The sequence below is a fragment of the Columba livia genome, chromosome 6 (assembly GCF_036013475.1).
Source record: "Columba livia isolate bColLiv1 breed racing homer chromosome 6, bColLiv1.pat.W.v2, whole genome shotgun sequence".
NCBI lineage: Eukaryota > Metazoa > Chordata > Aves > Columbiformes > Columbidae > Columba > Columba livia.
Window position 1 is genome coordinate 14,301,381 of NC_088607.1, and position 15,553 is coordinate 14,316,933.

The window sequence follows — 15,553 nt, forward strand, 5'->3', positions numbered from 1 at the left end:
CTGACGGCCTCCCCAAAACGGCCAAGCCCCAGCACCGTTTTGCTGTTTTTCTCCTATACAACCACAGCACAACATAAACCCAGCCAGGTGTGACCCACCTGTTAAAAAAGAATCACCAAACATTACAGAAAAGATCATCTTTAATTTATGAAATGAATCATTCTCAAACTTGATTAGAAGTTGCACAAATAACTTGCAATTGAACCATCAAGAGCTACAGAAGCCTCATGGCAGGAACACCTTGGTCCAAGGCAGAAGGCAGCCACGTCCTGAGGCGAGATGGCAGGTTTGCAGGCTGAGACCGCAGAGGGAACCTGGCACTAAACACAAACAGCCTGTCCCTCAGCACAACAGCTTTCGAATGCTGCCTGCACCCCCTTTCTGCAGGCAGCACGGGGCAGAGCTCTGCTTTGGCACATCTCCACCTGCCCCCAAACACGCTGCAGGGACTGAGACCCTTCAGTGACAACCTGCCCCAAATACTCCCACCCAGAATCAAAGACTAAACCCCCTGCTCTCCTCCTTGGGTCCATGGCTCAGCAGCCAGGTGAGATGGTCAAACTCTGGGCCACCATTTCAAGTGGAGAGGAGCTGAGGTGTCTGTCTCTGCAGAGAGGTAAAATCTCGACCCTGTGACTGCCCAGCATTATGTCAAACAGGCTCTTAAGAGGAATTGAAGGCACAAAAGCAAGACCTGGTGTCTCCTCCAGGCTGTGCTCTCCCCCTGTGGGAGGGAAAATAACCAGGCTGCACCACTGGGTCTCCTCTGCCGGCCTGAGCAGGGAGGGCTTCGGCTCCATCAGGGGGTGGTTCCCTGACCTCGGGGGCAGGGGAGGGGAGAGGAGGGATAAACACAGGCAACATGATGAGATGTTCCAGCTCAGTGCTCTGAGCCCAGCTCAAGCCCTGTGCCTTTCCCAGCCCACCAACAACTCTCCCTGCAAAGCCACAGAGGAAGCCTCAGCATAAAATAAGCACAGCCAGCAGACCCTGGCTGCGCGGGATATTGTCCTGGAAACAAGAAACACATAAGAACTGATTTGGTCCAAGAACTGCAAAACTATGTGGGAGAGGTTGAGGCCTTCAGGGTCCTCTTGACCCTGCTCTTCCCCTGGGTCACTTGGTCCCCCTCAGGTGCCTCCCACTCCACTCCCCAAAGCTGCAGGGCTCTGGCAAGGTCTTGTAAAGCAGCCTCTTCTGTGCTCCCTGTGCAGCCTCCTGCTCAGCTGGAGAGGCTGCGGCTCCCCAGGGCCATGCCCAGGGCAGAGGACTGCACCACGGATGCGTCTGTCTCTAGCCCACACTGCAACCCAGCACCTCCCTGCTGGGATGAGCAGCCCTCTGCTCCCCAGGCCAGCCTGGGATAAAATCATCTTGCTCCTGCGGCCAAGCGATCTATCCCAGGCCCGTGCCACTGAACAACTCTGCCTTCCTTGATGACCACCTCCCGGAATGAGTAAACATTGTCATGACAGCATTTCACAGTTGAACCCTAAACCTCAGGGTTTCTCAGCCCGCAATCCCTGCGCTTAGCCTGCAGTCCTGCACCAGCCTGGAACCAGCAGCGCCCCAGGGACTCAGACACCCCTAGATCGTTTTGACCTCTGGTGCTCGGCCTTCCGTCAGGCTTTGGCGCTGGGCCTTCACCATCTGCAGACGCTTCCCATGCAAGCTGAACTGGGACCAGCTGAGGAGCTGCAGCAGTGCACATGCGATGGGCACGAAGACAAGGAGGTAAAAGCAACCCTGGCGAAGAGTTGGCTCCAAGGCTGCGGCAGACTCCAGCTTCGGCTGGGCACTCACCACGTTGCTCAAGGGGTTGCGCTGGAAGATGTCGTAGCCTGATGGCAGAGAAGAGTTTGTGAGGCTGGGGACAGTGGAGATGGACCCTTATCCATTCTCTCTGAGCGACTGGCCTTGGAGATGCAGAGACCAGGCACAGCTTAGCAAAAAGGAAGAGCCCTCCACGCCCACCCAGGTGCAGGACATAGTGGAGAGCACACTGAAGTCACAGGTCCACCCTCTCCTGCCCTGCTGCTGTCCCCAGGAGCAGCCTTACCTGTGTATGCACAGAGCAGCCAGGTGCCGATCAGAGGGGCGAAGGTCTGGCCTGGCTTGGTGACCAAAGCCACCATCCCAAAGAGCAGTGCGGAGGCTGCCTGCTTCCTACGGTTCAGGACTAGATCCTCATCCACCAAATCAGTCACCACCAGGTTGAGCAACTTACAGGTCCCTTCTGTGAACACCCGGTTGCTGCAGAACAACAGGCAAAGAACTGAATAGGGGCATCAAGAAACAATGGGAGGAGGTAAGAGATCAGAGAAAAATGGAAAGAGGGTGAGAAAGGTTCCCCCACACTTAAAGAATTTCAGAAGCCCTGGTTAGAGGGAAGGAGTGCTGCTAGCAATAAGCCTTGTGTACCTTGCAGCGATGCCTTGGATCAGTTCTGAGCAGCCACACAGTCCTGGGGACAGGACACACTGGGCCAGAGGCTCACAGGCAGCCGTGGCACCTACTGAGGGCTGTGGCCCCAGGCAAGCTGCAGAGCTGGGAGAGGATGCTGCAGGCTGCCAACAGCCCTTCCAAGTCTCTTTCCTGAACATTGCTCCCTCACTCGCTCTGCTGCAGGCACAGCCAGTGGGTTCTGCAGTGATCCATCCCACAGTCGGGTGCTGTCAGAGCTGGAAGCCACATGGCTTTTGTGTGACTCTGACTACTGTACACTGCGCCTCCCACTCCTCTCCATACAACAGAGATGAGACATTTCCCTTCCCTGACAGCAGAGGGTAGGAAAAGTGAGCGCTGCCTGCCTACCTGGCAATGAAGATGCAGAGCAGATACACCTGGTCAGGTCCTGCCAGAAGCATGACAACGCTGAGAGTCAGCTTCAGGAAGAAGAGTCCTCGAACCACAGCATAAACCCCACAGCGGCGGCAGAGGGACAGGAAGTAGAGGTTGTTGAGATGGGGGGCAATGTAGGAAACACCTGAAGAGAGACAAAGGCTCAAATAGCCTGAGGGAGTTTCAGTATTCCCCAGGAATGCTACCAAGAGAGAAGAGGCTGGCTATCACCAGCAGGGCTGTAGGACAGAGGAGACAGAAGAGCACCCACGCACATACAAAATGCTGCAGAAGGTTTACTCAGTGGCTTTGTGGCACAGCACACACTCTTCCTGCCGAGGGAGGCCACCTTCCATCAACCTCATGGGCAGGAAGGAAGAAACAACTTCCCCAGTGTCATGCAGGGGCTGAGGCTCAGCCTTGGAGCAGAAATGAGGGACAGGACAGGGTGACCAGACCTGGACCACACAGAACCCTCCCAGGGTAACTCCAGGACATATCTCCAGCAGCCTGTAAATGGTCCATGTGCAGCACAGAGAAAGGGATTAAATTCAGGGCTGTTCCCTGCTGCATGCTGGGGACACTATCTGCACCCACTAACGCTCAGAGCAACGCCTCTGTGAAGTCTAGGCCAGAGTCCAGCACACCAGGCTCATCATCATTAGAAAATGCTCCCAATTACTTCTGTGCTCAGGAAGGACAACTCAGAAGTCCTGGGGAACCATGTGGGGTGCGCACATGTGTGAATCTGACATCCCAGAGACCTGCACGTGAGCACACCTCTCCCCAGACAGAGTTTGGGAAGAGCGAACCCAGACTCAGGCCAGGTCCTAACCCAGCTGCTCCCTCCAGTCCTACCCAAGACTCACCAAGCAGGAAAGATCCAGTAGAGACAGAGATCTGGTCTGACAGCAGGTGCTCCAGGAACAGAGGGAAGAAGTTGCTGTTAAAGTGGCAGTGAAAAACCTGTGAAGGCAGCATGCAGATGAGCTGGTCAGCTGGAACAGCAGTAAGAGAGGACAGAACAAGCTAACAGCCCTCTGGGCTCTGTTATCCTAGGAGCCCTGTGCCAAGGGACCACGCAGGATGGGCCTTGGAGTACTTCAGCAAAGCAAGAGCTTGGCTGTGGAGTTTATGACTGCGTAGGCTTTGAGATTGCAAAGCTGCAATGCCACCAACCATGCCCACCACCTGCCAGGGGTCAGCCCCACTTCCCAGCTGCCGAGGCATTGCTCGCAGGGCTCCTGCTCAGCACGCAGCGCTGCTGGGGCAGGCAGGGCAAGGAGGTGACAGCAGTGACCACAAGTGTTTCAGGGGGACAGTGGCATGGCAGGAGGGAGGAAGCAGCTGTCAGGAGGACAAGGATAAGCCAGCAGCGAGGCTTGAACACAAAGATGCAGACCAGCATCAAGAGCCTGCCTGAGGAGAATTGAGGGATACGCAGGAAGATGGGAGCTGTACCTGCAGCACACAAAGCTGGGCAGGCTGCCAGCATTTGGTGGCAATCACTGAGGAGGATGAAGAACAGAAATGGCAAAAGCCAGCTGGGAGGTGGATCCAGGTGGACAGTGAGAACAGTGATGTGAGCCTCAGGAAAGCAGAAGGGAGGACGACACTGTGCTTATAGTCAACACCAGCAAACTGCACTCCTGAACTCATCCCTTCCATGAGCCCAGCCTTGTGCTTCTATACCCCAGATGGGCTGCACAAAACTCAACCAGCCCCTGTAATCCAGCCTGCACTGTGGAGATAGGAAAGGAGCACCCCACAGCTTGCCAAGGAAGCATCCTCAGGTCACAGGCGGGGAGAGTGGCTACCAGATGCTGAACCAGGGAGCATATGCAGGAAGCTCCAAGAGCAAGTGGGTGCTGGAAATATCTTTGCCCTCCCTGGGGCATTCCCATACTGCTGTATCACCTCCTCAAAAAGCCAGAGCCAGCACTCATCCTCTGAATCACAAACATGTCGCCGCTGTGCCTACCTGGACGAGGTTCATGCAGACAAACCAGAGGAAGTTGTGATGCCGGGAGAGCTGCTGGAGATACTCTGCCAGGGTGATCCTCTTCTCCTGGGGGACAGAATGTTTCTCAATGTACAGCCTGAAGAGAGAGGAGGAAAAAAAAGCAATTGTAAATGCCTCACACCAAGCAGGGGAGCACACCCAGCTCTCCTCATGTAGATGCAGCGGTCTCTCCTCAGCTCCTATCCCAACCTTCCCTCTCCCTGGACAAAATGCAACCAGTAGAATCTACAACAACGTTTGCTTATTGCTAGCAAGAACCACAGGCAACAGGTCTCCCAAAGAACATCTGTCTTCTGAACCCAAAATTCAGATTTCTGTCCATAGAAGCAATCTCCTCTTATTAGCCATTCCACTACACATATGCTTCTCTTCCAGACCCCTGCAGTTAGCTCACGTGGCAGATCACATCAGGGTGTGCTGTGTTACTACAGCAAAATGCTGGCAGCTCATAACCAAGTAAGGCAGCCCAAGGAAAAGCAAGGGAGCTGAATGCGGAAAACCAGCTGCATTGTGGCCAACCAGCAGCCCAGCTGCTATAAGGAAGCTAAAGCGAGCAAAAGGGTAAGAGACATTCGCTTGTCCAACTCCACAGGACATGGGCAGCGAGGTGGTCTCATGCAGGAATGCCTTCATGATAAGCTGCTTCTGACATTTTGCCACTCACAGGCCTCACTGGGTGCTCTAGATATTAACTCATTTCATATTCCAAACACTCATACAGCAGGTCAGGGCTCTGCCTCCAGTTTGGGCCAGGGATGTCACGAGACAGTTTTGTCGTATTTTCAGAGGGCCTTAGAAGCCAGTGTGACAGAGGCGATTCCGAAAACTGTATCAACAGACAAGAACCACAGACGATTAACAAAAGTCTGCCTTGTCCTGGATCTTACCACAGATTTTATTTGCTGCAGCGCATAACAGAACTCTGCAGATCTATGCCAGGCCTTTCTCCCTGCTGCAGAACTGGTGACACTTACTCTTTTAGGGTTGATTCCTGGTCCCATTTTGCTTTCCCATCAGCCTCAAACCGCTGACGAAGCAGCTGTGTGGACAGGGTAAAACCAATGATGGAGCAGAGGGCCAGCACCACGCAAAATATGCGAAAGGAAAAGAAGTCCTCTTTGTTCCACACTGCGTAGGACATGAAGACAGAGAGGGAGCCTATGGCACTGAAGAGGGAGCAGTAGAAGTTGAGGCTAGTCCTGTCTTTTGCTGAAACAGCCAGGTCTGCGAGCAAGGCGTTGTGATGGAGGTCAACCATGGTGAGAAAGCTGTCGTACATGCAAAGGCAAAGAAGGAACTGCAAACCAGGATGAGCCCAGGCAACCCAGAAAGCCAGGAAGGAGATGGCAAAGAGGGGGCCATTGTGACTTAGTGCTCTGAGCCTCTTCAGAACTACTTCTGGGGAGGAAATCTCTGCTCCTGGCCTGCAACAGAAGAAAAATACTTTAGACATCTGGACAAAATTCCACATGACCACATATTCTCCCTCTCCAAAGAGGTCAAGTAAGTGGCATAGACACAAATACAGCTTTTGCTTAGGTAATGAGCACCCACAACAGACACTCTCTCAGCTAATATCTGAATGCACTGAAAATTTGGGTTTGAGAAGGCCAAAAAGCATGAAGGAAAGGGTTGTTTGTTTTGGTTTTTTCTCCAGAGCAAGCCTCTCCCTAATAGCACTGCACTGTCCGCACCTTGTACAATGAAAATTATTTCAACGAGCACTTGTAATTTTTACTAGTTGCAGGAAGCCACACCATGATTTGCATTACAAGCTTGACGTAAATACATGAGAAATGCTAAAGACCAACAGTGATCCACTGGTCTGAGGCATTCCAGGTGGAAATAACTGTCCTTTCCCCCCTTGTGCCTCCCAAAAAACATACAGACACTCTCCAGCACCCCTCTAAGAGACCTGGCCATACAGCAGGGGCTTGAGATTTAAAATGACATATTTTAGGTTCTGTATAAGTCAGGTGATTGTTAAGGGTTAGGGTCACATCTACGCGACACATGTGTGACTTCCTCTATACAGCCGGGTACTAAAATAACTCACAAAGAGCACTATAAACTTCAAAGATGCCAGGAGAAGGAGGTATATAAGAGTTTCACACCCCAGAAACCATTCCCACACTGTCATTTTAACACTGCCAATTTTGCATCATCTCCCCCAGAGACTAAGCAACTTCCCAGCCTCTGCTGGAAGTGGAACTTAACTTACTGCTGCGTGCTAAGGAACACTCGGTCGCTCAGCCAGCCAAACAGAGGATCATTGAGGCTGTTCCAGATCAGAAACACTGTCTAGGAAAGAAAACAGGACAGTGAAACAAACCACAGGACAGCTCACTCAAAGCCTCTGTTCTGTTAGCAAAGCAAGCAGGGCTGAGCTGGCACAGTGAACGAGCAGCAGGAACCACCCCAGAGCACCTTCCCTGCCCCATCACTGCTGTTCGATCCCCCTGTCTGGGGCAGCTGCCAGGTCAACACAGCAAGGCCAGTGGTTTTTCCTGCTTGTGAAACACCTCAGCATCCCCAGAGGAAAGGCAGTCTTAAGAACAAAGTCTGTGTTTTCTATCACAGCTTGTTCTACCTTTATGTAAGTGAGACAAACTGGAAAGCCCAGCTCAGCACTTGGAAGGGTCCCTTGCTCCCTTCTCCAAAGGGTAACACTGCTCTTGCAACTAACACTCTTCACACCTCTCACAAGGAGTGGTCTCGGTTTCAGAATTTCTTACTTAAGAGGGCAGAAGCCTACGGAAAAGACTCACCTCTCCTATCCAAAAGGACAGTTTATCAATCTTGTAAACAGAGACAAAGGTGTCCACGTAGTACAGGAGGAATACGTTGTGCAAAATGGAAACAAAGAGCGACAGAGACCCGTAGATCACTGCAGTGGGCAAATGAAAAAGCCAAGCCAACAGTCGCAACCCCATGTTGGTGCAGTTGACGTTCAGCTCCCTTGATCACCTCCATTTCAGATGGGATGTCTCATCCCAACACCTGCTACACCTTTGTTGGGGCCAATCCATTGTTGCTCCTGCAAGAGAGAAAACAAACAAACCAACCAACCAACCCACGCCAATGAAACCAGGTTCAATTTCTTAATTAAAAGTTGAATCAAATTAATTGATAAATCTTTGCCTGCAGAGATCAGAATTCGTATTGCTTTGAGGAGCTGTTCAAAAGTGGATTGGAGGGGATTTAAGAGGCTAGAAGCTGTCTGCTGCACTAAAGCTGTTTCACTAAGCTGAGGCCAGGCTGCGGTCTCCCGAAGGTACAACTGTCTCCTCGTGAGGAGGCTGCCCCGTCCTTTACCCTGTCATGTTCTTTGTTATCCAGCAAGTAGCCGATTAGCTCTTCCCAGCTCTTAAAAGGCAAAGTCAGAGGAGGAATTAAGTTATACAGCTGAAAAGAAAACAAAGCAGCCTTCAAAAAAATACACGTAGTCACTGACGTTTTTAGATACCAGTGTAAATTTTAGCCAAATAAAACACAGCAGCTGTGAGGTAATGCCACACGTGCGCACTGCTTCCCCCCGCAGTCACAGCTGACTGCACCTGGGCTGGCTCAGACGGCAGTTATTTATGGCAAGCAGCGTTGCTGCTTTGTGGCATGACAAGACACAACTAGAACATGACAGCACGCAGTGGACACACTCCTGTCATGCAATAAAGGCAATCAAAAGTCACTTAGCAGCTGTCCAGCTTGTCTTGGGGTGGCCTGAATTTTAGGATCAGTGTTTGAGACAAAGATGCTTTGGCTGGACAGCAACATATAAGGAAATAAATGGAAACAGCAGGTTTATACCAGAACAAGTCACTGTACATTCACAAGGGGCTGAGGTGTGAGGGGAGGACTCCCCACACCAGCATGGACCAGATGTGGGAACACGGTCCTCCCTCAATATACTCGTGTGCTTTTTAGACCGAGTTCCCTCTCACTCTGAAGTCACTACAGATCAAAGACAAAACACAAGGCACCTCTTCAGAGGCACTTGTGTGTCTGGTAAGATGTTAAGGGTCCTTACATCAGTGCATGCCAGCTTCTCCAGCCCGTGCCATCCTAAGAAGCCCTGTTCAGAGCATATGCATGATGGGTGACAACAGGGTCTTAATGCTGTCACAACCAAGAGAAAGGGCTGAAATCACTCCTGTTTCAGCCCCCCAGGGTCTGCACTCACTCAGCTCGGACATGTCACGGGGACAACTTCACAACGTAGGATAAGAATAAGCACGTCAGAAATGGGAAACTACGCACCACGCTAGCCTTCTTGGGCTTGCGACATCAGCGGCAGCAAGTCCAAACGGAAGCTCAACGGGAAGAATAAATCGCTAGGTATGAAAACCAATGAAACTCTAGTCCCATTCAGCATTTCCCAAAAGCCACGAGTCTGACCACTTCTAGGCAAGACTAGAAAAGCAAAAATAACCATCCACTCTGCCTATCCCAAGGAATTCCTCATAACTAGTTCAGAAGAAGCAGGAACAGCATTTGTTCCAGTCAATTACATCACTAGATTGAAACCGCACAGCAGCTCCACTCCCGGCCAAAGCGCTAGACCTCAACTGGATCCAACTGCAGAGCCCTCGTGGAGCTGAGCCACCGTCCTGCGTCCCCGCCACGCCAAAACCCACCGCCAGACACAGCTAAGACACTGCTTGGAGGGGATCTCAGCCAGACAGTGAACTTTTATGGGTGTAATTAAAGACAGATGAGCAGCCTCAAGGGGAAATTGCGTTTTGCGCGGTCATTAATTGAAAAGAAATCAAGAATTTGTGATGTGTAAAAAGAAAGGTTAAGAAGGGAGAGCTCAGCCAACTGACCCACTGATGAGCGCTCTCTCTCCCCAAGAGCCTTCTGGCTCAGGGAACTGGCTCACGGGCAGATGAAGCCACCAGAGAGCTGGGTGCCCTCTTGAATGGGATGGAGCACACATGGACAGTATCATTTTACACCACATGAAACCTCTGCATATCCAAACCTTGACAACTGTGTGCACATCTAACCTTACAACAAACTTCCTGAGGCACAGAGATGAGGGAGATCAAAGAAGGTCAACTCAAGCGATGCAGGGACTGAGGGAGCTGAGGAGAGACTGAACAGCTGGGACTCCAGGCAGAGAGGAAAGGCTGAAGGGGTACACGACCGAGGTTTACGGTGGATAAGGTGAAGGTGGAACTATTGTGTGACAGGACACAAGAGCTGGGAGCATCCACTGTAACTAGCAGGATATCAATTTAAAGCACACAAAAATACTTCTTTACCTGTCAGGTAGCAAACACCTGACTTCTGCTGCCAAAGAAGGTTGCAGAGGTGCTATTCCCTCTAGCATCCCTAATCTGAGGAATTCGCGTGCTGGGCATGGACGAGCAGAAAGGCCCCCAGCCAGCAGCCCGGCTCTCGTGCTCTCCCCCTAAATAGCATCTCCTGCTGCTGCCATGGGGCAGAACATGGGGTCTGACCCCCCAGGGCAGTGCTAAACCTAAACCTGGACTTGGCTTTGCTACCCAATGCCTGCTTGAAAGCAAAGCCTGCGCTAGGCTTGGTCCTTAGTGCTGCACTTTACACGTGTACCCATCCAAATGGTGCTTCACTAAGCACATGATGCACAAGCCACAGCTGCTGAAGTTTCCAGAGACACCACATTTTGTCGTTTATATGCTACGGCGCTGTTTAAATAAGGCAAAATTCCACTTCTCGCCTTCTTCTCTCTCGTCACTCCCTGACAGATGTGCAACTCCTCCAGCCAGCTGACATTTGTAAGTGATTTCACTTTGCTGGGATAGTTGTTAGGTAATTTTTTAGTTTTTTATTTTCCCTCCCCATCTTCAAACGTGCAGATGAAAAGTAACAAATCATAGCTGTCCGTAAAAAGTCAATTTTGCTTCTACATCCAAAGCATTGCACTATTTAAGCCTGCCACACTGGTATTTTCATAACCTTTTCCTTGGGATGGAAATTACTCATGGAGTATGTCAGAACTTTTCAACATTAGGCTTTAAGTAGTGATGGGAAGAGGAGCTGCAGGAGGGAATAGCTATCATTCATTCCTGCTGAACTTCTAACGCACACTCATAAAGCAACAAGCTCGTAAATTAGAAAGTAACAAGGCTTTATTTCAGAAACTCCCACCTCCGCATCTGACATCTGGCGTTGCTCCTGCCAGTGACGTTTGCAGATCTTATCTCCTTGAGAAGGATGTTTGAATACCGGCTACCAGGAAAGCGTTGCTTTTGTTTGAGAGCGCTGGCGTACGGTGGCTGGAAACACACCACAGCTTGGGGCTCGCACATCTGCTCCAACCTCCCAGCCAGCTCACAGCTGGATTCACAAGTCATCGTGTCCCACAGCAACTCAGCAACTCTTTGGCCTTACAACAAAGCTGAGCTCCAGCCTTCCACAGCGGAAGCTGGTTGTACCAAGTTGGCAGCAGAGACGCATACGTGAATCTTGGCCTAACCCAGTCTTTTAAGCGGGGCCAGACAATTCCTATATGCTGCAGTTGCCACTCAGGAACCTGAAATAGTCATCTGCAGACCTGACCGCAGTAGCAGGATGAGTCTCTCACTCATTCTCCACTATATGGGTAATGCAGGCTGGAATATTCCAAATACTACTTTAGGATACATCTGTGCTTGCTCCAGCTGCCACTATGCTACCTCTGCTGCATAGTCTGGATTTTGTGTAGCTGACTAGAAAAATACAACAGCTCTGTGCCCTTGCATCCACTAGACAATAAATCCATCAGCTAGATAAGCCACCCAAAAGGGCACCCAATTTCCAGACATTCCTCATGGCCAGATAGGACTGAGTGGCTGGTGGTCCAGCCCCAGGGAAGCCAGGCTGGAGCTGTGCCCACGACAAACCTGCTGCCCTGTGACCTGTCCCAGCACAGCGTCTGGTGCTGGGTACATTGATTCCTGACAGGTCCCATAAGCGACATTCTCAGGCAGAGGACACAGATGTGGATGTTTTCCTCTGGTTGGCCTAATCCACCAGTGACAAGTCTGTTTTGTAAGCACAGACCAGGTTCTGCACGCTCCTTCCTACCCAGCGCGTGGTACCCCAGGAGGCCCCTGAAGCACAGACACACCCGTGGGTCTGCACACCATGGAGCTACTTAGACTCTGGCAGGACTCTGTTCAGTAGAGAGAAATCCATCCACAGAACTATTTCATTGACTGAAACTGAAAGAGACTCCACTTAAACCAAAAAAAGTCTCAAAATCCTATCCCAGGAAAGCTCCTATCTAGACATACTGCACAAAATTAGGCTACTCTGACCAGATTTGATTCCATACGCCCTCTTCTCCAAGACTCTCAGTTTCTCCATGTTCTGAAATCCTAACTCCACATTTCCTCATATAACCCACATGCTGACAGAGTGAAACGAACTCCCCAGACCCCCAGCAGCCCAGTATCTGAATTGTAAAGCAATAAAGCCCTTGAAAACCTGACGCCACCTGGATCACGCAAGGAAACGTGTCACTGCAAAGGGACTCTGAGGGCACCTCCCAGCACTGTTTACTAATTCAACAATCACAGATGGCTCTGTATCATGAGAGATTTGGTAATACCCTTCTTACAACAAGCAATCACGTGCTTCCAGCACTCCTGCAGAGTCCATACACGTCAACAGAACTGCCACACAGACAACAATTAACACCTTGAACCAGCTGGTAGTTTCTATGGAACTGTGTTCCCGCAGAGCAATCTCATTAAATCAGATCTCATTCTGTAATGAGATTACAAGGTTGGTTAATAGAGGTAACCGGGTAGATCTCATAGTCTTGGAATCTGGTAAGGCATTTAACTTAACAGCAAGCTGCATCCCTTTTCTTAGCATTTCATTGTTTTACAGTATAAGAAGAACATATTAGATAAAGAACTGTTTTCCCGCGATGTTACCATTCGCATAAGTGCTAATCCTATAGCAGACTTCCACACCACTGCTACGGGAGCCATTGCCAGGTAACCGTGGCCTAAATTACAGATTTGGAAGTAAATGTGAAACCCTTACAGAAAACTCCCAAGAATGGAATCACAGAAGGCAGAGGATGAGATTACTGCACATGTTGAGCCTGTTCTTGTTAAGACATAACAGGAAGCACAGGCGAGAGGTCTGGTTTACTGCTTTGCCCATGTAACCTGGGAGCTCCTGCTACAGTATCTCCATCTTCTCTCACCAGGGAGACTTTTCACCAACACAAACTGTTCAAAGAAGCTGCCACCTCCCTTCTACTCCCTGGCTTCGGCCACCAGCCTCATGCTGCTAACTAAAGGGCCAAAGGAAGTCCAGCTGCCAAGGCCACCAGAGATCTCTGTGACTTCTGGGCCTGATAAACACAGACACAGGTCACAAACCAAAGCAGCCAACGTCACCCATGGTGGGGAGGAATGCAGGGAGCAAGTGGTGCCTGCAGGGCAAGGCCGCAGATGGGGACGCCATTTCTTTGGCTACCAAGAGGACAAGCCCAAGCAGCTGTGCCACCCACAGCAGCCCACCCGCAGGTCCCGCCACGCTGAGGGGACGCCTGGCAGCTCCAGCAGAGGATGCAGTGGCTGGGCAGGGCACAGCCAGCATTTCCCACTGGGCTCAGGCTCCATGGCAGCCAAAGGCCCGTCTGGGGTTGTGCTGCCATGCGAGGGGAAGATGTGACAGTGACATGGCAGCCAAATCCCGCTCCACACCTCCAGGTTGGGTGGGGTGATGCCAGGGCCATCTCTCCTTGCCGAGACTCTGCGAGGATGTGAGAGCCAGACCTCGACCAGCTCCAGAGCAGGGACAGACAGACTAAGGCCCCTGCCCACGAGCACTGACAGCAGAGAGGGACGGCACCCCCTAGGCCCACATGAGCTCGTCCACTGTAACACAGGGAGGGCCACAGCGGGGCTCTACCACTGCAGAGAGGGGGGGAACCTCTCACCGCACGGGCGGCGCCACTGGGGGGAATCCCCACCCGGACGGCCCCACTGCATTGAGGAGAGGAGGGTATCCCCCACCCCGCTCAGACGGCCCCACTGCAAGCGGGGGAACAAACCCAGGCCGGCATCGGGGTGGAGGACGCAAGGCACCGCATCCCTCCCCGCAGCCATCCCCTCAGCGCCTCCTACCTGCCTCCGTTACCGGCGCTGCCCCCGCCGTCCCGCCGCCGAACGGCACATCCGCGCATGCGCGCCCAGCCACCTCCTGAGGCCATCTTGTGTCCTGGCAAGTGAAGCCACCCCCTCTCGGCCGCCATCTCGTGTGAGGTCACCTCGCCGGGAAGCAGCTGAAAACCGCGCCGGCCGCCTCGGCCGCCTCATTTGTATTAGCCCCGCCCCTCAGCGAACACGAGTCGCAGTCGGGAAGGGCTCCCCGGGGCCTTTCTAGGCAGAGCGGGCCAGCTCCTCTATGGTCCATCTGGCTCGCGCGGCGCCTGTCGCCATGGAAACGCTGCTGGGCCGGGGGCACCCGGCGGCGCGAAGGCTGCGGGCTGGGTCCCGCCACCCAGGGCTCGTCCCCCGGGGTGTGCTCCACTGGGCAGGCTGCCCCGCAGCCTTCCACTCCTCTCTCTGGCATTGTAGGGCTGGAGAAGGAACGGGCCGGGAAACACAGGATGCTTCTTGGTGATAGCAGCTGGACTCTTGGTGCATTTTTACCTTAAACACCTTGAACTGCTCCAAGGGAGCCTCAAAAGAGCACTGTGCCAAGCTGCAAAGTGACAAAGTGTAAACAAAGCAATGCACACTGCTGCCCGGGGGGCAGGTAGCCCTCCTGTAATCCATCACATACACTGCCTGTCTCTGGCCTTAGTTATCAGCTACTTATCACAGAATAGTTCAGGTTGGAAGGGACCTTCAAAGCTCACCCAGCCCCCTCTGCCACGATCAGGGACATCTTCACCGGGATCCGGTTGCTCAGAGCCCCGTCCAGCCTGGGCTGGGATGTCACCAGGGATGGGACATGCACCACCTCTCTGGGCAACCTGGGACAGTGTTTCACCACTCTCAATGTAAATGTACTTAAATGTGCTTACTTATCTCCCAATGTTTATTTACATTACATTCCATATATTTCACAAAATAGAGACAGTTAATTGCCCTTTATTATTTAAGTTCTCTCTTTGGGGCCTTCTCTCAAAGAAGCAACTCCTGTTTCTCATGTATACATCCTCTTCCACCTCGTACCACAACAGTTGCTCCCACCCAACTATTCACAGATTTTACCAGGGAAATCTGAGGTAAAAGCCTAATTGAAAAGTAGCATCGCATCCTATTACTTACCAACATTTTTGTGTATTAGACTTACTAGTGAAATAAATAAATAACTTACTCTTTTTCTATGGATAAACAACATTTAATCCAATTCCTTGTATTCCTTAAACACGTGTTCATTAGAGCATAAGCAAAACAGCGCTGGGTGCGCGGGGGATTCACTCCACCCAACACACACACTTTTAACAATAAGAAGTGTGCTTAAATACAGTATGGTATTACATATTCATAATGACCCCAGAAACACCTATACATATTCATGACCTTTCCCGCTTTTTATTAAAATGAGTCTCAGATAACCATTTACATATTCCCCTCCTTGACCCTCCCCTGTTGCGCCTGCACAATGTCACTTGGTGAATTTGAGGAAGGGTCTTTAGGTGTCTTTGGATGAAGGCTCCTTCAGCTTCGTCACAGTGAGCTTTTTCCCTTT

At 51.5% G+C, this 15,553-nt stretch overlaps 1 protein-coding gene across 3 annotated transcripts; it reads right to left on the reverse strand.

Moving 5' to 3' along the window:
- Positions 1-122: 122 nt before the first annotated feature.
- MFSD13A (major facilitator superfamily domain containing 13A) lies at positions 123-14,134 on the reverse strand. 3 transcript variants are annotated; one of them, XM_021295892.2, is made up of 9 exons: positions 13,978-14,134; positions 7,633-7,901; positions 7,086-7,165; positions 5,839-6,288; positions 4,823-4,940; positions 3,711-3,807; positions 2,815-2,986; positions 2,060-2,253; positions 123-1,841 (listed from the first exon to the last, which is right to left on the reverse strand). In XM_021295892.2, the coding sequence occupies exons 2-9, from the start codon at positions 7,795-7,797 to the stop codon at positions 1,588-1,590; spliced, it is 1,530 nt and encodes a 509-aa protein (XP_021151567.2). In that variant the 5' UTR covers positions 7,798-7,901; positions 13,978-14,134; the 3' UTR covers positions 123-1,587. The 3 variants fall into 3 exon arrangements, with proteins under 3 accessions (XP_021151567.2, XP_064923228.1, XP_064923227.1); XM_065067156.1 differs by lacking the exon at positions 13,978-14,134 and adding an exon at positions 10,997-13,970; XM_065067155.1 differs by lacking the exon at positions 13,978-14,134 and adding an exon at positions 8,180-13,970.
- Between the last annotated feature and the right edge of the window lie 1,419 nt (positions 14,135-15,553).